Source organism: Tachyglossus aculeatus, chromosome X1, assembly GCF_015852505.1.
Source record: "Tachyglossus aculeatus isolate mTacAcu1 chromosome X1, mTacAcu1.pri, whole genome shotgun sequence".
Classification (NCBI taxonomy): Eukaryota; Metazoa; Chordata; class Mammalia; order Monotremata; family Tachyglossidae; genus Tachyglossus; species Tachyglossus aculeatus.
In genome coordinates this window covers 67975651-68000507 of record NC_052101.1, presented here as the reverse complement: position 1 = coordinate 68000507, position 24857 = coordinate 67975651, and the positions used below count along the sequence as shown (strand labels likewise).

Genomic DNA, 24857 nt, shown 5'->3' with positions numbered 1-24857 from the left:
ATACCATTAAAAAAAGGTATACGTTGCCAGGAGCTTGGAAAAGAGGGATAAAGAGATAAGGGAAAAGAGATACAGTGGCTGTACTGATTTAAGATGGCCACAGGTAGCAGAAGAGTTAGAGGTAGAGGAGGTAGGTAAAGGCCCTCTGGAAAAGAAAAATGACACCTGCCTCCAACAAAATTTGCTTCAGTCGGGCTGATGGGCCCCTGGAATACAATATGAATTTAATAGGACCCAGTAAGTAATATATCTTGTTGCATAATAATAAAACATTGGTATTAGTCTTCAAAATGGTGGAGTTGTATATGATAATCAGTTTTTTTCATTTTTCAGTTCATGCCTGCTCTCACTTGAAGTAATGTCAGTGGCCTCAAGAGTACAGGCATTGTGTCCAAGGCATTTTTCCCCCCTAAAATAAGTCACAGAAAAGGTTGGGTTATTGTTATTAATGGAGGAGAGAATAGTAATTTTATAATGATCGTGGTATTTGTTAAATGCTTATTATGTGCTAGATACTGCGCTAAACTCTGGGATAGATACACTACAATCAGGTTGGACACAGTCCCTGTCCCACATAGGGCTCAAAATCTAAAAGGGAGGGAGAATTGGTATTTAATCCCCTTTTTACAAATGAAGAAACTGAGGCACAGAGTGGTTAAACACTGACTAGTTTACTGACCCAGTAACTTATATGTTACATCCTGGTGATCTAAGAAAATTAAAGCAGTGTGCAAAGCTGCTTAACTTAAACTTGTTGAGTAGCGCTTCCACTGGGAGAGGCTAGTTTATTTGAACAGTTCCTGCTATTAGGTGGAAAAGAGAATAAAAACTAATCAAGCTCATCTGTTTAAAACCCTTGTGTTTAGTTTTATTGCAAACTCACAGTCTGCTGACTACTTCTGAAAAATATTAAACTTTATTATATTTGTATAGCTTCAATTTTAAATCTCGGTTTCTCCAGTTGGGCACTGAAGAGAATGCTATTTCAAGACATCATCTTTACAATATGGACTACAAATTCAATGCAGCAGAAACATAGCGTTGGAATGGATGTCACAATTGGTTCCATGTGTAAGAAGGGAGTTATTACGCATCTTTGCATTGTTCCTGGAAGACTACTTGTTCTTTAATTCTCACTTACTTTTAAATATAACTTTGGTTTCCTAGCTGTGGGATGCAAATTCATGGGGATAAATAAGGAGGCAGAAACAAAACGTGGTGGGAAGTCAAGTCCCTCAGGACTTTGGGAAAGGACCAAGTTCAGTACAGGAAGAGTACTTTGATGACTGCCTGAAATATAGAACAAATTTTGTACAAAAGCTTTACAATGTGAAAAAAATAAAGATTCAACTGTTAAGAGTTGTTTTTCTAATGATAAGAAATGTTTGCTTTGGAAGACACCAGAGGGAATCGATTTAAATTACAGCAGGAAAGATTTAGATTAGCCAGTGGGAAGAACTGTTACACCATAAACGTGAAAGTGGGAATATTAACAAAGGAGACTGTAGAGTATCCTCACAATTGATTTAAAAGAAGGGTAGTCAGTAGGAAAATAGGATGCGTAGATAACATCTCTGCATGGGTCCAAAGATAAGACTAGTGAAATTAACCAATTCCTTTTTCTTAAACTACAACAAGTATGGTTAAGTGTAAAATGAACAGGTGCATAAATATCAACCGATGAACAGATTCATGGGCTCTGATTATTGATGCTAGGTATTAGAAACAGAACTGGGTTCAGCCCCAAAATATCCAGCTGAGACCATTCAAATGCCTTGAATCACTATTTGACAAAATAGATGCATTTGTAATACAGGCAGGAGAAAACTGTACAAAGGGTTGAATATTCCTTTTTTTTGCTTCACTTTTTTTTAATGTCCAGAAGATATTTGACCTATAGGCCACCAATAAGTGTGAGGATATTGCACCAAGGAAATTTTTCTAGTGCTCTAGAATGTGCTATCAGATCTTGGAAAAATTGCCTTTGAAAACTGTGGTGATTCAAGAAAGCCCCAAACATGAAAGATGTCTGCATCTGGTTTAACTTAAGCAACACATTTATCTACATGATATTTAAAACTTTTTGGAAATGAAAATACATATAACTGACTTACTTTTTTATTTCCTTTATCTGTTTTCTTCCAAATCTCCTCCTAGTTACCTAGAAAACTACTAAAGACCAAATAAATCCTGAATGCTCTAATCAATCAATCAGCCAGTGGTATTTACTGAGTGCTTAGTGAGCCAGGCACTGTTCTAAGTATTTGGGAGAGTACAATATGACAGTGTTGGTAGACGTGTTCCCCGCCCACAACATGTAATCTCCCCACTAATTCTCTTTGTCACAATGACTTCTGGTCCCTCATCTCGGTTGTATTTCACGAATACATGCCCATCCATGGAGCTGTTTTCCTGGTTCCTCTACCTGCTTCCAGTTTTGTCTTTGTTTTTTTTTTTAAAGGGGAGTAGGGAGTAAAACTCTGGACTTGAGATCTGGCCTGATTGGTTCCTGACTGAAGATGAATTTTTTTCCACTCAGATTATAGAATGCCTTTAAGAATTTGATGAAGAATAACTCATTTTGCTGGACCAGGAAGACAAAGCAATGAAGAACGCTGCCTGCATACCAAGTGCATTTCAACTTCTGATGTCATTCTAATGACATGCTCTGTTCTTGAGCATCAGTCTAAAGAACAAAAGCCCAAGGAAAATAATCCTGTTAGGGTAGCATCCCAGAGAGGAGGTAACATGAAGATATTTACATGAAATAAGAGGAAGAGCATCACCTGAAAAACTTACAATTCCATGTGCCAAGCAACCGATAAAGGAGAAGGGAACTAAATGGAACCCAGGAGCATGAGCTTTTCAGGTTTCCCTTGGTTACCGCTGCTATGGAAATAGTTTTCTTCTCTGTGGTTTTCAGAGATAGCTGACTCAAAGATTAGATATTCTGTTTCAGTCAGTTTACAAAAAGGCAACAAAGAGGAAATGTAGAAAAGACAGCATGATTTTGTTTATCTGGATTCTGTTTTGGGCTGGTTTGACAGTGGAGGCTAGACTGTAAACTCATTGTGGGCAGGGAATGTGTCTGCCAAATCAGTTGTATTGCACTTTCCCAAGTGTTTAGTACAGTGCTCTACACATAGTAAATGCTCAATAAATACCATTGATGATGATGGCAGTGTGGGCCTTCTATTCGAGCAGTAACCCTAATGCAGTGGTCAACCTGCTGTCCTGACATTTACTGTCATGATTTGTCTTCCTTAAGGGACTTTCCCTGAGTTACCAGAAACTTCCTTTGATGTTTATCACCCTACTGAAAGAAAGGAAAAGATGGTGGGGGCAGGGGAGAGTGTAATGGGGAACAAGAAAGTGAGGGAAACAGGTGGGAATAGATGGGGGTAGAATAAGCTAAAATTTTCCAGCCAGATATACAAACGGCATCCAAGTTATTTGGGCACAGAGGAAGAATCGGCTGAAAATGGGAAGCAAATAGTTTGCATTATTATTATGGGAGAGGGGATCTTATGAAAACTCTATAAGGTCACTCCCATATCTCCTCTATCAGACATATATCAAAAGGTCTCCATCAGCACTAGAATCTCTCTCTGGTCCATGCTAGGGAACTTCAGGAATTATGCTTATATGGTCCTAGCCTATAATATCAGCTTATTACAGCTCCTGTGACAAGATGAAACACGTAAAGCTGATTGTGTGGCTAGGATTCCCAATCGGAGCAGAATTGGCTAAATGGAGTTCAGGTAGAGTCAGATGACTGTCTTTGGGGAAAAGGGTTTGGGGATGTTAGGGCTCCCACCACAGTCCAAAGACTTTACTTCCTTTTAGGGGTGCCAGTTTTCCATTTTGAATGGGCAGATGAACTTGAGGGTGAAGCGTTAGGCAGGGTAGGGCTTCAAAGAAACAAGGAAAAAGAAGTGAGAGAAGGAAGGAAGCAGCAGCAAGACTGTTTACCTGGAGCAGAGGGTAGTCTGAGGACTCCCGACTCCAAGATCTATTCATTTACTTGTCTTGCCTTGGTTTTCTGATTCTGCTGCTGGTTGGGAAAGCAGCATGGCCTAGTGGTAAGAGCCTGGTCTTGGAGTCAGAGCACCTGAGTTCTAATGCTGGTTCCACCACTTGCCAGCTGTGTGATTTTGATCAAGTCACTTAACTTCTCTGTGCATCAGTTTTCCCTTGTGCAAAATGGGGATTCAATACCTGTTCTACCTCTTCCTTAAAATGTAGGTCTCATGTGAGACAGAGATTATGTTTGATCTGATTACCTTCTGTCTACCCCAGGGCTTGGTCAACAGTAAATTCTTAACAAACATCACCGTTATTATTGTTGTTTGCAGCCATTATTACCATTGTCTTTATCTGTCTACCCCAATGTAGATTGTGTGCCCCACTGGTACAGAGATGAGATCTGATCTATTATGTCTGATGTATTCCTTGTGCTTAGCACAGTGCTTGGCACATAGTAAACACGTAATAAATACCATAACTAATGAAAGATAAGTAAGGAGGAGTCAGGCAGTGTAAAGGAGGTGGGAAGCAGCGTGACCTAGTGAAAAGAATACGGGCCTGGGGTTCAGAGGACCTGAATTCTAATCCTGACTTCACCACTTGCCTGCTATGTGACCCTGGGAAAGTCACTTCTTTTTCCTCATCTGTAAAATGGGGCTTAAATATCTGTTCTCCCTCCCCCTTAGACTGTGGGCTCCATATGAGACACAGATTATGTATGATTTGATCACTTTGTATCTACTACAGGGTTTGGCCCATAGTAAGCACTTAAATACCACTATTATCATCATTATTATTGTTTTCACCTTGACTCTGGTCCTTTTCTGACTCCAAAAGGTGATGTTGGCTAGCTATGGCTTATTTCTCTGACCAAAGAGCTGTGAGTATGAAGCTAATGGCATTGGCACCATGGTGCCAAATCCATGGCTGTAGCTCGCATCTGCCCCTGGATGTAGTTGGCACCTCCACTTCCTTCCATGTCTGGAGGACACTGGTTTCTCAGCACAGCCTCAGCACCATTAGAATAGATCTCCATGGTCAATGTAAAGTGGTGAGTGGAAGCTTCTGATCGAATATCCAAGTAATTCTTCAAACAGAATTATCTAGGATAATAGTCAAAAGTGGAGTTGATTAATTATCCAAATAACTGTCCTCATCGCCCCCATTTTCTTCTTTTGCTTTTCTATTGAAAACATGTTCTGAATGATTTCCAGCTCAAATTCCACCTCCAAATATGGTAAACATCTTTGTTCAAAGAGGAGGTAACATTGCATGTGAAAAGAAATCTCAGTGATGCATTAGAGTGATTTGTCTGGCTTGGCTATGCTCAGACTTCATTTTCATGTCCCAGAGCATTCCATTCCCACTGCACATTCCCTAAGCACCCTGGAGTATTAAGTTTGGTGTGCAGTAATCATTGCTGATTTCCTACGCAACTTCATGGTTTTGAGAGCTATCGGCAGCTAAATGTGGAGAAAACCAGCCAGAATGTGAAGTGATGGTCCTTAGGCTTTTCCTAAAGAAATTCCCTCAAATCTATGATAATTTATGGGTTGCTGAAACAAAATGATTCAACAGAAGTGGAGAGAAATGGTAAGTCCACAAATACTGTTCTACTCAAAATTTAACAGGCATTCAAATTCAGACTTATGATTAGTTAAATCCCAAGGAGAAAAGGGTGATGAAATTTGAATGATGATAAATTAATTTACTATAAAAAGGAATATAAAAGAATATTGTTTTACTTTTAAGATCAGGATTCCTTTTCATAGATTCCTTACTAGATTATAATAGATATACACATATACATATTATGCATATATATTCTAAGAACATTTTCTTAACTAAACTAAGAACATTTTGTTAGTTAAGGCTCTGTTTCTTTATCTCCAGTGCTTGGGTAGAATTGGGTATAACATATATATATAGTAAAATTATTTCAAGAGGGTCACAATGCAATGAGCTTTAAATGAAGAGCACCAGGCACCCATCAGCACAATAAGGGACAATCTTTGTGTGAACAAGCAATAGTTGTGATTGTTTCACAACAGCCTTTCCAGCAAGTGATCTTAACTGTTTGAGGCTTTATCTTCTAATCTGATGGACAACTATATATAAATTGGGGAGGAAAAGCCTACTCCTGGATTTTTAGATAAATGCATTTCATTTTCACCTGCCTACTCACAAAGTCTAATTAAGCCTGCTCTTCCTTTTTCTCTCACTGTTTATTGAGGTTAAAGTAGCTGCCTTAACTATTCCAAGTAGCAAAGCTGATGAGTATAGGAAAAGGGAGAAAAAAATCAAGTATAAAATGGGCAAGTCCCTTTTTCTGGAACCTTCATTAATAATCACAGATAGCAATTCAAAGTGAACTCAAGCTGGATTTTTAATTTACCATCTCTAAAAAAATATATTTTAACAGGTGTAGCCCAATGGGAAAAATTATAGGGATAAACCATGGAATTTAAGGGATGGAATATTTTTTTAGTTAAGGCTCTGTTCCTGTATCCCCAGTGCTTGGGTAGAATTGGAAGTTCATCAGCAACTCTTCTAAAGCATATTTCACTTTGAATTAGCACAAATCTTCCCTTGTTAATAAAAAGTTACTCCGTACAAGACCTCAGGGTTGGATTTGTTCTGAAATCCTGGTATATCAGTGAGATGGGGTGTTGTGGCTCCAAGTGGCTTCTTACCTGCTTAGAGTGCTTACCTCCAAGAAAGACTGCCTACCTCCAAGAAAGCAATGAAGTGACAGAGGTAAGCAGTCCACATTAGCACCAGTGAAACTTTCTCAACCAGCCCTGCAAAGCAGAGGCTGCACAATGATCTAATGAACTTGGACAAAGCTATACAATTTATCAAAGTAATGCAGGGAAAATGATGTATCCAGAAGGTTCTAAATTTACTGGGTCATTGGATAGTCTTCCATTCTACAGTGGTTAGGTAGACATTGCTCAAGCCAAGTAATTCTTCAATGCACCTTGAGTGTAAAGGCTAGTCATTTTGCTCACAGAAATTGGAGATTTCAAAAATGTTGTTTCCCTTCTATAGAGTTTAATATTGGATTAAGGGACCCTTAAACCTTTAGAGGGGATTCATGAACACAAATGTTGTTACTGTCTTGACTTTGAGAAATGATAGTGTTTCTGCAAAAACAAATCTTGATTTGAAAGTGAGAGCTGTTATTCTGAAAAAAAAAACACAACTCAACTGGGTTCACAGGTTCACATCATTATAACAGAATGAGATAACAGAATGTCCTGGGATACTGGTTTATTCATCTTCCTTCTCTCTCTTCTAAGAACACTTTTGAAACAGAAATGAAGGATTGTTCAGTATTATCAGTCTCCAAGACAATTTTACTGCTCTGCTAGGTCTTTAATTGCTATAAGTGGAGCTGCTCTTTCTTTTCAGAAATTGACTTCTAACACAGCACTTCTTTCAGGTAACTGATGTAAGATAAAGTCCCTGCACAGGGCAGAAAACTACACAGAATCATAGAGGGGTGCACAAATGGCAAGACACTCAATTGTGCCTTTTCTCCCCACTGCTTTCCAAGCACTCTAACTTAGCTTAGAAGGCACTATTTTGTTTTCCTTTAAATAATCTTTAAATAAATTATCAGCTAAGTTACACTTTTTGACAGTCTTGCTGCTACAGTCCTTGTATGCCAATTGGAGATCAATAAATCAATCATGTTTATTGAGTGCTTACTGTGTGCAGAGCACTGTACTAAGCACTTGGGAGAGTACAATATAATAGAGTTGGTATATAGGGAGATTGTCAAAGACTAACAGGAAGCTGAAGCAATAGAAGTATTATGTCATCTAGTATTCATTTTTGAGGCCAAATCACTTACACAGTTGCTTGATTATTAAAATCTTCAGAGTTAATCATTCAATGGTATTTCTTTAACACTTACTGTGTGCAGAGTACTGTACTAAGTGTTTGGAAGTATACAACAGATTCGTTAGACATGACCCCTGCTCCTCAAGGAGACAGACATTAAAATAAATTACAGAGAGGGGAAGTAGCACAGGATAAAGATATGGGTATAAGTGCTGTGGTGCTGGGGGTGGGGTGCATATTAAAGTGCTTAAGGGGCACAGACCCAAGTGCATATGCAATGCAGAAGGGAGGGAAAATTAGGGTAGGGAAAAGAGAGGTCGTTAATGGAAGTCTTCTTGGAGGAGATGCGATTTTAGTAGGCTTTCGAAGACAGGGAGAATGGCGGTCTGTCAGATTAAAATGATGGAAATTCCAGGCCAGAGGGAGGACGTGAGCAAGGGATCAGCAGCAAGAGGGATGAGAATGAGGCAGAGTATGTAGTTTGGTGATAGTGGAGTGAAGCATTTGCTCTGAGTTGTAGCAGGAGATTAGTAATGTTAGGTAGGAGGAGGAGGGCCGACTGAATGCCTTGTAGCTGATGGTAAGGAATTTCTGGTTGATGTGGAAGTGGATGGGCAGGCAACCAGTGGATGTTTTTATGAAGTGGGGAGACATGGCCTGAACATTTTTTTAGAATATTGATTTCCAAAGCAGAGTGAAGTATGGATTGGAGAGGGGAGAGACTGGAGCAGGGAAGTCAGTGGTGGATCAGCATGATAGCAATTTGAATCACTTAACGTATCACTTGTTTTTATTGACTGCTTCCTCTGTGCAGGGCACTCTACTAAGCACTTAGAGTACAACACAACAATAAACAGACATATTCTCTACCCACAATGAGCTTACAGTCTAGAGGGACTGCAAAGAAAGGGCTGGATTCTAGAGTTGTTTTGTGAAGCTAGAAATGACAGGATTTGGTGACAGACTGAATACGTGAGTTGAACAAGAGAGATGAGTCGAGGATAATTCCAACGTTATGGGCTTGTGTGACAGGGAGGATAGTGGTGCTGTCTACAGCGATGGGAAAGTTGCAGGGAGTTTGAGTGTGGAGATGAGGAGGTCTGTTTTGGACATGTTGTGTTTGAGGTGTCAGTGGGACATTCAAGTAGAGAGGTCCAGAAGGCAGGAGGAAATTTGAGACTGTGAAGGAGAGAGGTAAGAGGTGAAGTGGTAGATTTGGGAATCATCGGCATAGGGGTGGTAATAATAATAATGATGGCATTTATTAAGCACTTACTATGTGCCAAGCACTGTTCTAAGTGCTGAGGAGGTTACAAGGTGATCAGGTTGTCCCCCGTGGGGCTCACAATCTTCATCCCCATTTTACAGATGAGGTAACTGAGGCACAGATAAGTTAAGTGACTTGCCCAAAGTCACACAGCTGACAATTCAAAGAGCCAGGATTTGAACTCATGACCTCTGACTCCAAAGCCCATGCTCTTTCCACTGAGCCATGCTGCTTCTATGTCTGGGAGTTGAAGTCATAGGAGTGAATGAGTTTTCCAAGGGACTGGGTGTTGATGGAGAATAGAAGGGGACTCAGAACTAGCTATGCCCAGTGTCTTGATGGCTAACTGGTCAGAAGTATCATGGAAATAAATAGTGCTTGATTAACTGACCAATCCCTACTTCATTCATTCATTCAATTGTATTTATTGAGCACTTACTGGGCGCAGAGCACTGTATTAAGCGCTTAGGAAGTACAAGTTGGCAACATATAGAGACGGTCCCTACCCAACAACGGGCTCACAGTCTAGATGGGGGAGACAAACAACAAAACACGTGGACGGATGTCAATTCATCAGAATAAATAGAAATAAAGCTAGAAGCACATCATTAACAAAATAAATAGCATAGTAAATATGTACAAGTAAAATAAATAGAGTAATGAATCTGTACAAACATATATACAGGTGCTGTGGGGAGGGGAAGGAGGTAGGGCGGGGGGAAGGGGAGGAGGAGAAGAAAAAGGGGGCTCAGTCTGGGATGGAGGAGGTGAGCTCTCAGTAGGACTTTGAAGGGAGGAAGAAAGCTAGCTTGGCGGATGTGCGGAGGGAGGGAATTCCAGTCCAGGGGTAGGACGTGGGCCGGGGGTCGACGGTGGGACAGGCAAGAACGAGGTACAGTGAGGAGGTTAGCGGCAGAGGAGTGGAGGGTGCGGGGCTGTAGAAGGAGAGAAGGGAGGTGAGGTAGGAGGGGGCAAGGTGATGGAGAGCCTTGAAGCTGAGAATGAGGAGTTTTTGCTTGACGCGCAGGTTAACTGGCAGCCACTGGAGATTTTTGAGGAGGGGAGTAACATGCCCAGAGCATTTCTGCACAAAGATGATCCGGGCAGCAGCATGAAGTATAGACTGAAGTGGGGAGAGACAGGAGGATGGGAGATCAGAGAGGAGGCTGATGCAGTAATCCAGTCGGGATAGGATGAGAGATTGAAATAGCAAGGTAGCAGTTTGGATGGAGAGGAAAGGGTGTATCTTGGCAATGTTGCGGAGGTGAGACTGGCAATGTTGCGGAGGTGAGACCGGCAGGTTTTGGTGACGGATTGGATGTGAGGGGTGAATGAGAGAGCGGAGTCGAGGATGACACCAAGGTCCTCCAGAAAGCTATACCCAAGTAAGTGGAAATGAAGTATTGATTTTCTTCCTTCCCCTACTCCAATAGGTAATACATTCATTTGATTTCACAAAACAAGGCCCACTAGCAATAAAGGTCATATATATATTGTAAATTCTCATATATTACCTTGTGCTCGTCCTACTGTACTAACTAAATGTCAAAAGTCCTTCCAGAGAGACAGAATGTTGAACACAATGATGTCTCTTTTAAAATGTACTAATCAATCAATCAGTGGTATTTCTTGAGTACTTACCGTGTGCAAAGCACTGTTCTAAGCACTTGGGAGGGTACAATATAACAATATAACAGAGTTGGTAGACACGTTCTCTTCCCACATCGAGCTTACAGTCTAGTGGGGGAGACTAGAAGAAATGTTCAGGCTGCACCAGACCGTGATCAACTCAATGTCACTACTTCTACTTCTTCAGCAGTCCCTGTCTCTAGCTCCCTTGACTGCTGATCTCTTAAGCACTTAGTACAGTGCTCTGCACACAGTAAGTGCTCAATAAATATGACTGAATTGAATTGAATAAACAGGATATGTTTTTCTCCTCTTCCCCAGATGCCCTGGGGCTTCAGGCCTCAGCTTTCCTGCCTCCCTAGCTATTCCCTCCTCTTCTCCACTCCTTTTCCTCATCCTCTCCCTCTTTCTCTTTCCCCTACTGCTCCCATGGCCTAGACAATCATTACTTGGGCGTCATCTCCAAGTCAATCAGGATGCGTGGCAATGCCTCTGACTGTCCCTTTCTATTCAATAAAGTAAGAACTATATCTTTGCAGCATCTATAAAGGTGAGTTTTTAACACTTACTACCTGCTAATAAGGAGGAAGCAGCATGACCTAATGGACAACCAATTAAGCCACTTATCTGCTGTATGACCTTGGGCAAGTCACTTAACTTGTTTGGGCCTCAGTTTCCTCATCTGAAAAATGGGGATTCAATATCCATTCTCCCTCCTGCTTAGATTGTGAGCCCCATGTGGGACCTGATTATCTTGTATCTACCCCAGTGCTCAATATAGTGTTTGGCATATAGTAAGCACTTAAATGCCACAGTTAATATCATTATTATAATGTCGATGATGAAGTTATTTCAATTTAATGAACACAAAATTCATTCAAGAAAGCTTGCTGCAAGAGAATACTCAGCCACCTGAAACATGCTCTGCTTTTAACCACCAAGCAAAACACTAGAGATTACCATTTAGAATGTGCTCTCTTTGAGGCTGGGGAACTACTTGTGCCTTAATATAATAATATTTGTGGCATTTCTTAAGCTCTTACTATGTGCCAGCAGATCACGAGCTTGGGAGTCAGAGGTCATGGGTTCTAATCCCAGCTCTGCCATTCGTCAGCTGTGTGACTTTGGCCAAGTCATTTAACTTCTCTATGCCTTAGTTCCTTCATCTGTAAAATGGGGATTAAGACTGTGAGCCCCATGTGGGACAACCTGATTACCTTGTATCCCCCCAGCACTTAGAACAGTGCTTGGCACACAGTCAGTGCTTAATAAATACCATCATTATTATTATTATTACTAAACATTGGGATAAATACAGAATAAGCAGATCAGGCATGGCCCCTGTCTCACATGGGGCTCACAGTCAAAGAGGAAGAGAGAACAGCTATTTAATCCCCATTTTACAGATTAATCAATCAATCAATGATATTTACTGTGCATTGACTAAGCACTTAGGAAGGGCCAATATAATAGTAGGGATGATCCCTGCCCACAGTAAGTTTACATCTTACAGGGAGATACAACCATTAAAATAAACTAGAGTTGGGGAAATATAGAGTATAATCAATCAATAGCATTTATGGAGGACTTACTGTGTGAAGAGCACTATACTAAGCACTTGGTAGAGTACAATATAACAGAGTTGGTAGATTCATTCCCTGCTCACAAGGAGCTTACAGTCTAGAGGATGTGACAGACATTACCATTAATAAATTACAGATATTTACATAAGTGCTGTGTGGTTAGATTGAGTATCAAAGTTCTTAAACAGTACACAGCCATGTGCCCAACTGATGCATAGGGGAAGGCGGAGAGGAAATGAGGGCTTAGTCGGGGAAGGCCTCTTGGAGGAGATGTGATTTTACAAGGGTTTTGAAGTTGGGGAGAGTGACAGTCTGTTGGATATGAGGGGTGAGGGAGTTCCAGGCCAGATGGAGAACGTAAGGAAGGGATTGGCAGTGAGATAGACAAGACTGAGATAAAGAGAATAGGTTGGCATTACAGAAGTGAAGTGTGCAGATAGGGCTGTAGTAGGAGATTGGGAAGGTAAGACAGCAGGGAGAGAGCTGATTGAGTGCCTTAAAGTCAGTGGAAATGGGATGATACAGTAATCAAAACAGGAAAGGATAAGTGCTTGGTTCAGCATGGATGGAGAGCAAAGGACATAACCAATTCATTCAATCGTATTTATTGCGTGCTGCATTAATTATCCATCCCATCCCTAGGTGACCAGTTATACATTGTGCCACTTGGTCCTCCCTCCCCAAAAAGGCTGGAAAGAGTGCTGCTTTTGGTAATTGTGGTGGCTACAGGGATAAGCCCCAGGAGACAACAGGGTAATAATAATAATAATAATGATGGCATTTATTAAGCACTTACTATGTGCAAAGCACTGTTCTAAGCACTGGGGCGGTTACAAGGTGATCAGGTTGTCCCACAGGGGGCTCACAGTCAATCCCCATTTTACAGATGAGGTAACTGAGGCACAGAGAAGTTAAGGAGCTGGGAAACAGCTGCAGGAAAACCTGAGTTACTGCAGAAGGAAAATGAACTAAGTAGCCTTAGCCACTAGCTCCATGGAGGTCCTGTCACGGTTTCTTTTTTCTGCTAGTCCCAGGCAGACAGGGTGGGAACTCTGGAGGAGTACAGTGGCAGCTGCCGTCGACTGCAGCTGTTTTTTTACCTCCCCTTCTGCTTCTGTCAACTTTAGGCCAAAACCAACTGCCTCAATGAGGATGTGTGTGCCTGCATCCTCTGTCTCCATCTCTCCATCTGTCTTGTCCTCTGTTAATCTTTCCCTTCAGTTTCCCTGTCACCTGCTTGGCCTCTTTTTAATGGCATTTGTTAAGTTCTTACTATGTACCAGGCACTGTACTAAGCAGTGGGGTAGATTCAAGCCTATACAGTCCATGTCCCATGACTGACTCCCCTTTTTACAGACGAGGTAACAGTCTCAGAGAAATTAAGTGACTTGCCCAAGATCACACAGCAGACGAGTGGTGGAGCCAGATTAGAACCCAGGTCCTCTGACTCCCAGGCTCATGCTCTTCCCACTAGGCCATGCTGCTTCACATACTGAGCCCACCTTCTTGAAGCCTCCTACCCATATTGGTCTCAGGAAAATCTGATCACTTTACAAGTGAATAAAATGCTAACAAACTCTCAAAATAATTTTAGGTAACCTTTAATTGGGTCAGGATCACAAAACAGGATACAAAGATAATTAGTGAAGGAAACGAACTAAGTCTCACCAGATAGATTATAGCATACAAGTAGAGTAGAGGTGGAAGTATGTACTCCTGGGGCTGCTGAGAGCAGCCTGTTAGTTCTACCTTCACAACATCTCTAGAATTCACTCCTCCACCTGAAATGCTGCCATGCCGATCCAAGCATTTATATGCTGCCGACTACCCTGCCGACTGCGTTGTGTTTCTCTTATTTTGAAGCAGTGTGGCTCATTTGAAAGAGCATGGGCTTTGGAGTCAGAGGTCATGAGTTCAAGTTCTGACTCCACCAATTGTCAGCTGTGTGACTTTGGGCAAGTCACTTAACTTCTCTGTGCCTCAGTTACCTCATCTGTAAAATGGGAATTAAGACTGTAAGCCCCCCGTGGGACAACCTGATCACCTTGTAACCTCCCCAGTACTTAGAACAGTGCTTTGCATATAGTAAGTGCTTAATAAATGCCATCATTATTACTGTTATATCCCACTTCTACTATTGCTTCAGCCCCCTTGCTGACCTCCCTGCCTCCAGCCCATCCCCTCTCCAGGCCATACTTCACACTGCTGCTCGGATCTTTTTTCTAAAAACACACTCTGCTCGTGTTTCCCCACCCCTCAAAAACCTCCAATGATTGCCCACCCATCCCTGCATCAAAGAGAAACACCTTACTATTAACTTCAAGGCACTGAATCAGCTCTTTCCTCTTTTGCTACAACTCAGCCCTCATATTTCACTAATAATGATGGTACTAAGTGCTTACTATGTGCAAAGCACTGTTCAAAGGGCTGGGGAGGTTACAAGGTGATCAAGTTGCCCCACAGGGGGCTCACATTTTTAATCCCCATTTTACAGATGAGGCAACTGAGCCCTAGAGAAGTGAAGTACTTGTCCAAAGTCACACAGCTAACAGTTGGCAGAGGCAGGATTTGAACCCATGACCTCTGACCCCAAAGCCCATGCTCTTTCCACTGAGCCACGCTGCTTCACTCTAACGCCAATCTAATTTCTGTGTCTAGATCTGGCCTCTCATCATCAACCCCTTGCTCACACCCTCCATTCTTCCTGAAACTTCCTCCTGCTTCACAGCAAACAGACCACCTCTCTCCCCATCTTCAAAGGCCTCCTAAAAGCATATCTCCTTCAGGACACCTTCTCTGACTAACCTCAAGTGAGTTGGCAATGCAGAAAGGAGGGAGAATAGGGTGAGAAGCTGAGAGATTAGTCAGAGAAGGCATGCTGGAGGTATGATTTCAGTAGGGATTTGAAGATGGGGAGAGATTGTCTCTCGGATATAAAGGTGGAGGGAGGATTATTATTATTAATATTACTATGGTGTTTGTTAAGTGCTTAGTATGTGTCAAGCACTGTTCTAAGTGCTGGGATAGATACAAGTTAATCAAGTTGGGCACATTCCCTGTTTCACATGGGGCTCACAGTCTAAGTAGGAGGGATAACAGATATTGAATCCCCATTCTACAGTTGAGGAAACTGAAGCACAGAGAAGTGAAATGACTTACTCACGGTCACACAGCAAGCAATTGACAGCACCTGGATTAGAACCCAGTTCCCCTGATTCCCAGGCCTGTGCTCCAAAGGGTCGATGGCAAGAGAGATGAAAGCAAGGTACAGTGAGTAGGATGGCACTAGAGGAGCAAAGTGTGCAGGCTGGGTTGTAGTGTGAAAGGAGCAAGGATTAAGTAAAGGTGTAGAGAGTCGATTGGGTGACAAAGCCAATGATGAGGAGATTCTGCTTAATGCCGTGCTGCATTGGTATCCACTAGAATTTTTTGAGGAATGGAGAAATTTGCAAGGAATGATGTTTTAGAAAAATGATCGGTCAAGGTGCGTCTATGATAATACAAATTTTCCTTAACATGGAGTTTGTCTGGAATATAACCCCCACTTAACTGAGTGCATTCTTAACAGCTACTAATTGCTACGTTTCCCATTCAGTCCAGATCCCCAGTCCTCATTCCAGCAAAAGCCCAAGAAGACTTTCAGACCTACAGGTCAACAGACCCTGAAAGTCAAACAGATTCAAACAGACAATCTGTTTGACCAACTGGGATAACAAACACACAGCTGAAGGCCCTTCAATGGTACCTAATGCCTAATCTCTAGGTTTAGTCTGTCAAAGTTCACAAATCCAGACTTGTTCTTTTCTATTTGGCCAAATGATATGTAGCGTTTGCAAAAATTCCCTCACATTTGGTGTTTTCCACAAGGCCACAGAGTGGTCTTCAAAGATTCTGCAAATAATTCTCTGGGTCTGTATAAAAAGCCCCAAATTCTCTAGAACATTTGCAGGGATTCATTTCTGTTTCCCATTGAAAGAACATAAATGGTCATGGTTCTTGGTGCTCATTAAGTGTTCCACCTTTGTGACTTCGAATATCTCCCAAACAAAAATAAAGAGTAACTCAGCACTTATCCATGTTTCTTGAGATTTTTGTTTCATGGAAACTTTGGGGAGTCTGGGGGGTAGCTTGTTGAAAAGAAACGGTGGTTGTGATGATTCTAAGGCAATCTAATAGGCCATTTGAGGAAAACCAACGTATATCAGCATTAAAAGCTAAATGTAAAACACTTCAAGGGACAAAACCCAAGTGGAAAAAGTGCACAAACATATACAATATTATCAAAGTAATTTCATAATTGTTGAAGGAAACATTTTCAATCATTAATAAGGCCCCAGAAGTCCTAATTCATATCCTAATAAATGCAGATTACCAAGTCCCTTCACGCATATAATCATGAAGACTGATTCCTTATGAAAAGAGCTGGGACAGCAACAGTTTCTGCAAAATCAAGTAGTTTTCGAAATTTAAAACCTGATCACATGCCTCACATGAGCTCCAGATAGATCAATTTTAGCATGTTTAAAAGTACTTCCATTTATTTTTAAACATGGAGTGGAGATGATTTTTATTTTAGCTAGATAAAATCTAAAATCAAAAGCAGTCAATCAAATCTTTTATGTGTCAACCCTTTTTTGTTTTGTTCTTCTGGCACACATTTGTCAATTTCAAGGCTTGCACGGCCATACTAATTTCATTAAGAACAAACTGTAAATTCTCTTTTCCCCTTTCTCTTTCCAGACCACCACTTTTGCAAGCTTTTCTCTTCTGTGAAACATTATGCAAAAGATACTTCTAATGGCCATTCATTCACCAAACCCTGACTACTTTGTTTAATGCCAAAGCTTGTTAACAAGCTGAATGGTGTACAGTTTAATGTAATGCAGATCTGATTAGAAAACAGCGAGTAGACTCCTAAGGAGCTAGAATATTTATTGTATCAGATTTCACTTTCTCACACAATGCCACCTTTCAAATGCCAGTTTACCCCCCGAAATACTGCACCAAGCAATGATTCTTATATGATTTTGATTTTTAAGACCACAGCTGTACTGTATACTAACATTAGGGTGCTTTAGAGCAAGCAATGTATAATCACATCAAATCCACACTATTAAGCAAATAATGGGCTTCATTCTCCCCAGTGCACAAGTCACTCCCTGATAGAAAGTTAGGCACTAACAGAGATGCATTAACTGTTTCAGGCCTAAAGGGGACCATTGATTTGCAAAAATAACACAGCAGAGCATTGGTATATTTATATTATAGTGCTGCAGATTATTAAATGTTTCCCTAGTGGCCCAGAAGAGTTAAGGGAATCCTCAAGTACCTAACTTGCCACCAGAGTGAGACACACTGAGAATAATCTGGTTCATTATATCTCTTCATCTGTCAAGGCAAACTAGCAAGTTTTAATGACCTCACCATCAACACCACAATACCCCACCCTCAGCACATTTACATACCATTTCTCTTTCTATCAAAGAACTTCAGACTGAAATGAAGGATGCAATTAATTCTTAGGTACATAACATAAGGAGCTGGGAAGGGTCAAGTTGATAATAATGATAATAATAATTGTGGTATTTGTTAACTGCTTACTATGTTCCAAGCACTGCACTAAGCACTGGGGAAGATACAAGACAAACAGTTCCCACCTGGAGCTCACAATCTACATAAGAGGGAGAATAGGTATTGAATCCCCATTTTACAGTTGAGGAAACAGAGGCGCATAGAAGCTGAGTGACTTACCCAAGGTCACACAGCAAGTAAATTGTGGAGTCAGGATTAGAACCCAGGTCTTCTGACTCCCAGACCCGTGCTCTTTCCACTAGGCCATGCTGCTCCTCCTAGGATTTTTGTATTTTATTGATCAATTATGGCATTTATTAAATACTTGCCATGATATCAGAATGACAGTAAGAATTATTATTATTAGAATGATTATCTAAATACCTGCTATAATATTGATCAATTATGGTATTTATTAAATAGTTTCTATGTTCTAAGCACTGAGGTAGATACATGATTATCAGAATAACAGTAATTATTAGGCTCACTGGGATTAGTTCTATGTCTGGTATAGTATGTTTATGCTAATACAAAAGCCAAAATATACAATGCCTGATTTTACACAGGTCTCATTGATGTGATTTTAAAATAAGGCTTAATTTTAAATGGGTCACTCTTTGCAATTACTTTGAAACTAAGTACAAAATACTCAGCTAAGCACATTTTTTTTAACCTCAACAGTTACCTTCCCCCAGGGCCTTGGAATAAAATGAATAAAGTCAGTAGTATTCTTACTCTATATTCTTGTAATATATTGTCATCCTCCCCAGGCAAGGGGCTAATTTTAAGCCTGATGGTTGGACTCTGGCTCTTCAAATTGTGTCAGACCAACTCTCTCTAAATGCTAAATGGATAGTAATTGCAGTTCTGTAATTGCAGTTTTGTAATGCAAAAACATATTCATCAGGGTCATTAGAGGACATTCTCTCCCAGTGTATAGTATAGTGCTTTTCACACAGTAAGCATTTAATAAATACTGTTACTACTACTACCACTTGGAGAGTTGATGATGCCTCCAGAGATTTCCCGAATGCTCAGAATTTAGAACAGTGCTTTACAGTGCCCTGCACATAGTAAGACCTTATTAGACACTACTACTATTAGAACAGAAGTTGAATTTAACACACAGGAAGAAAAACAGGGAAAATCTAAACCAGCTCCAAATATGAGAAGCAGCATAGCCTAGTGAAAAAATTGTGGGCCTGGAAGTCAGAAAACCTGGATGGTAATCCTGACTCCACCACTTTTCTGCTGTGTGACCTTGGACAAGTCATTTAACTTCTCTGTACCTCAGTAACCCCTTCTGTAAAATGGGGATTAAATCCTACTCCCTCCTACATGCACAGGAATTGTATCCAACCTGATTAACTTGTATCTATCCCAGCACTTATACCAATGCTTGACATATAGTAAGCTCTTAAGAAATGCCATTATAAATGTCTATACATCTCTAGATATGCAGACTTCAAAACACAAACTACTATGACAGTACAAGCAAAGTTTGTCAGAAGCACAAGTTTTAAGCATGGATACTTACAAGTGGCATGTGATCTGGATCTTCATTAAGGCTATACAGGTGTGTTGCAGCAGGAGGAAAAGGGAGAAAGAGAAAGAAGAGGAGGAAGAAGGAGGAGAAAGGCAGAAAGGGGAAGAGAGTCTGGTTCCACCTAGCTTCATGACCTCTTATTCCCAGGTGACTTTGAGAAATGTAGGCTTTCTTTGTCTAAGAAACGTAGTTCCTAGGCAGCAGGTGCTGTAATAATAAGTGTTCTACTTCCCCATCAGTTTCTTGACTTCCTCTCTCCCTGCAAAAGAAGCCTGAAAATTGCCACAATCAGGCTCTGCCAACAGTGACATAAAAAGCAGCTTTAAAAAAAAATTAAGGCCACTGTCTTTGGTGGTGGAAATGGAGGGAGTCTTGAGGGAAAACACAGTTTATGTATCTCCACGACTACAGAATGAAAATTAGGTTAAGATGCACAGTTTGGTTTTCTCTCTGCACTTTTCATTCTATTCAGAATTTTCAGCATTCATCCATCAATTTTTCCTCTTACACCCACCTCTCCATGCTCCCTTTCCTTGGCTTACTATATAAATATGAGTATGAGGTTTTATTCCTGAAGCAAAATAATCTGTTAGCCCAATCTTTGGATAAATTACAATCTATTAAAGGAAATCAAGGATGTGTGGCCCAGAATTACAAGCTCAATCACCAATCAATTTGATTTCTAAGGCTACTGAGGAAAGATGCTTGGCTGTCAAAAATATTGACTGGCACACTGAAACTTTGGTAAGAAAGTGGATAGAAAGGGTCCTAACTCTCTTGTCCAGAAATACAATTAATTAGCAAGCAAATTTATTTGCATAATTATAGCTTGTTACAAAACTTTAATCAGAAACTGTGTTCAGCTTTAAATACCTGCAGCCTTATAAAATCACAACTCCTAAATGTATTCACTCAACTCCCAGTTTTTAAATCCAAAACAGGCAAATTTTGCATTTGTCAGCAAAACTAATGTTAAAAGAATTATAAAAGGTCAAAGTTTCTGAAGCTAATTGACCTGGCTTTCTATTCTTAATCTATAGATTCTTTTAAAACTTGGGGTTTCTTTCAGTGTTAAGACCATTTCTTAAAATACTGTGAATGCCCCTTTTCTATGATATTCAGTCGTGTAGGGTATTTATCATTCCATGTAGCATTAGATGACTTACTCGTGTAACTCCATTTAATTCTAGTGAAATTTTTCTTCATAAATCCCCAATCACAAAAGGACAACTGTTTTTCACTGTAAAAATGAGTGTGTGCCCTCTAAAACCCGGCTTAAGTAAGCAGACATTAGTAGGCAGTTAGGTTTAAGGTTCTGCAGAGCTTTTCAATACTAAAGCCCATTAAGTACTTAATTATAGATGATTTCATTTGGAGCACAATCCATGAAGATGCCTTAATCTTTTGTGAGAATTCTCTTGTTGTACACTTAACAATATAGGACCCTTTGCAGGATGGAGAGCCTTATACCAGAATTATATCTTGTACCAGGATTCCAGGTACAAAGGGGCTTCAATATGTGGACATAAGGCTGCCATATTTTATCTGGGGGACACAAATAGGACACAAAAAGGGGCACAGCCAGAGTCCTAGATGATCTCCATGACAAGAGCTAGAGAATGCCATCATATCTTTGATGACATGACTTTTGGGGCTCAGAGGAACTATATAAAATGCTCCAGATTATTTGGTGAAACAGGATGAGGGTGAATCTCACTCAGAGAGCACATCTTCACAAGCAACAAATATGGCATAGCAAAGGAAAAATTTGTCCCTCATTAGCGAAAATGTTACACAAAACTGTTTCTGTACATTTCTATATGAATCCATTCTCCACTGGAAGTAATGGATGGAAGCACATAGTCTACTCTTTCAGGCCAAAATAAAGCCTTTATTACAGCCATGACAACTTGCTTCAATGGTAAAACAATGCTGACCGGCAGAAAAGCTAAAATAAATTCTTAGTAATCTAAATATTTGTTTCCCTAAAACAATGGGCATGTTAACACAATTTGAGTGTTCTCATGGGCTCTGATAAAATGGTAGCTGCCAGAATTGATATTGGGTACTATCTCATGGTATTTCCAAGCCAGCAACTTATGTTTTCTTTTAATTTTCTTGCTAACCGAGAAAAGAAAGGACTGGGAAACATGATCTTGACTGTCATTGTTGAGAAAATGAGATCCTGTAACTCCTATTTATTCTCTCTTAGCAAATCCCTAGTCATCACATCATGGGCTGTGGAAAACCATGTTATTGGTAGACATCTTTGTTGTGGTGTAAAATTGCAAAATGCTTAATTTGATTTTATTATCCACCCACCTTTCCATCTTATTAATATGTATCCATTTGTATAATGAGCATAAAACCAGCATAGTGTGCAGCTATTTGAGATGGTCTGCTACAGTTCATGCCTAACATTGATAGATGCCTATGTCTACCAATTACATATTTATAAGGTCTCCTTCCCTTGTCTTGTGTAGAAGTTATTAAACACCCGTGAGCTGTTTGGGTTGTGCTCAGCACCATGAAACACAGGCAAAAGGCTGCCAGAGTCATCTCAACATGAAACAAAAGACTTAATTCCTGAAAGACAGTCAGGAGTGACCTTTAAACATGTATATAGCACAGGAGGCAGCTGGGAACCGAGGAAAAAAGGGAGGGGCATGGGGGTGGAGACCCAGGAGCCTCCAGCCATCCGAAAAGACCGAGACACAGAATCAAATGAGGCCTTCCTTTGAAAACTCTGGATTGAGAACCACATCCCCCTGTTTAGAGTTTAGGGGAAGGGAAGAGAGAGGCAAAGAGGGACATGGGGATGAGGCAAGTGGAACAAATAAAGGAGAGTGCACCACCATGCCATTTTTTTTAATCCCGCTGCTGCCTCAAGACAGAGCAGGTTAAAGAAGTGGAAACTCCTAAGTACCCCAGTATTTCGCAAGAACCCTGAAAGTAGACTTGCTCTGGCTCTGACAAGCGGATAGCTTATTGGGCTCTAAATGCAAAACCACAAACCAAAGCTTTGTCTGCCTCCAAAAGTCAACCTTAGGGGCTTATTAATAAGAAACATCTGGCTCCTGAAACTTCTTTACACAATGCAGGCAGTGGTGGATTTGTGGTCTGAAGAAGAAAACAGTCATTGAAACTGAAATTAAAAACACAAACTACTCAAGTAACCAGTAAACATTTGGCATTGGAAAAATAAATCACATTTCAAACCTGAAGTTTAAAAGGGAAAAAGTGTACTGTGACACAACTCTACAGAAAAGAAAGAAATCAAATTATCTGCAACCATAAAGGTAAATGCACCCTTCGTGTGGCTCTACTGTATCTCTTGTGTCTAGCTATGTCCATGTTTGATCCTTGTAGCAGATGAGTTTCTGCTCTTAAAAGTACAGCATCTACATTCTTTCCACATACTTGTGGGTGTATTTTTTTTTCCTGGTGTCAGTACCATGTGATGGGAAAAAAAAATATTCACGGCTTCCTACCTCCATTTATGCAAGGCAAAACCAGGACACTGGTCACCACACGCATTGCAAGGCTGTCCTCTTTCGGGTTCTCCCAGGGCAGTCAGCTTCAAAACAAAAGACACACCGCACACAAACTCATATGTGAAAAGATGCCACCACTCCAAAATACAAAACATTTGACAACAAATGAGAAAATGATTGTGCAGATGGCCACAGAAAACCAAAATTGTCTTTTCATTATATTCCATTTACTAACACTGAATGGAAACCATCAAATGGACCATTCCTTGCTAGCAAAGTTGGGGTGCGACGTGAATGGGCACAAAGTGCTGGAAAGCTGGCCACCTAAGAGGGCCCATTTCACCACCCAAAATGAACCTTTTATGAACCAGCACATCAGGAAACAATCGTGCCCACAGCTTTGGGTTCCCAAGCACCTTATTTTAGTTTATATTCCCGAGGAAAAAAAAACAAAAAGCAAGTCCCTCTTTCTCTGAATGTCATTTCCATTTCATTGTGTACCTAAGGGGAAGTGACTTTCCTAAAGGAATAAAATCAGATATTTGGATACATCTAGGAGGGAATAAGAATGAGCATTGTGCTTAAAACAGAAGGTCAATCCTGGGCGGTCTTTGTCCTAAGATCTCAGGCAGGGCTTCTCTCAATTTGGGGCTTTCCAAGCTAACAGAAGATGGAGACTCTCCTCTGGGTACTCAGAAAAGGTGCAGCCAGGCCTCTCTGCGGCGGGATTGGGGTTCCAGGTGCCCCTGCCCGTTAAGTAGGGAGGGCAGCTCAGCCCCATGCGGAAAAGGCACTTGTATCTTCAGGGCCCGGGTTTAAACCAGCTCTCACTATCGGTATTTGGGACAGGGGGGCTAGAACAGGGGTGGGTGGTCTTGAGTCTCGTGAACCCACAAGATCCCGCTGGAGTGGTCCGTCCTCCGAGACGGGTATAACCAGAGGCTGAGCGCCTGGCCGTCACCTGGGGGCACAGGTGCCCGCTCCCCACGCATTCCTCCCCACCCCCTGGCCCTGGACTGTCCTCGGGCACGGAACGGAGACCCCACTCCCCGTACCCCCGTCGGGGCCACGTTCGGGGAGGGAAGAGCAAAGGGCTCCGGCGGGGCTCGGGAAGGGACGGTGCAGAATGATCGCGGCTCCGGGGGTTTGCGGGGAGGACGGGGGGGGGGGAGGGGGGAGCGCTGGCTGGCCGCTACTCACGGATCTACTGGACAGCCTTTTTCGGGAGCTCCGGCTGAACATGGCAGGGCACCTTTCTCCCCCTTTCCCTCTTGCTCAAGGCTGGAGCCCGCTCCTCTTCCCGGGCCGCTATTGCCCAAGCCAACTCCTCCCAAGTGCAGTGCAGTGCTGTGCTGGGCTATTCTGGGCTACGCTGTGCTGTGCGGTGCGGTGCTGGGACCCGCGCTGCTGGCTCGGGCTACTGCTCGTTCCTTCCGTCCTTCTTCCTCTCCCCGGCTCCCGGCTCGCTTCCTTCTCTTCCTCCTCCTCCTTCTTTATTTCCTTCTCCTCCTCTCGCTTTCTCCTTCCCGTTCCCTCCCGTTCTCGCTCCCTTCTCTTTTCTCTCCCCTCCTCTCCCCCTCCCGCCCCCGGCTGTCTCTGGTCCCTCCCTCTCCCGGCATCTCACCGCTCCCCCCTCCCCTTATCCCTCCATTCCCCCCCCCCCCAATCTTCTCATCTCACAGTAAGCGCTCAATAAATACGATTGATTGATTGATTGATCTTCTCATCCTGCCCTTGGCTCATTCCCGACTTAGCTTCCTCTCTCACCTCCCAGCTGTATTCACGTTCCCTCCTTGGGGGTTTCACCCCCGCCACCATCCCCTCTCCTCTGCTTAGGAGCCCTCTAACCTGGCTTTCCCGTTCATCTTCGGAGTCCTCCCGCGACCCTCTTT

The 24857-nt window shown here is 41.7% G+C and overlaps 1 protein-coding gene across 1 annotated transcript in view; it reads right to left on the bottom strand.

Annotated features, from left to right (window-relative positions):
• PRICKLE2 (prickle planar cell polarity protein 2) overlaps nt 1-24437 on the bottom strand; it is a 282111-nt gene extending 257674 nt beyond the window's left edge. The window contains exons 1-2 of the mRNA XM_038772782.1: nt 24166-24437; nt 22963-23048 (exon numbers count right to left, since the gene is read on the bottom strand). Coding sequence (XP_038628710.1) covers nt 22963-23048; nt 24166-24207 — 128 coding nt within the window. The 5' untranslated portion in view covers nt 24208-24437. The remainder of the gene's footprint in view (nt 1-22962; nt 23049-24165) is intronic.
• Between the last annotated feature and the right edge of the window lie 420 nt (nt 24438-24857).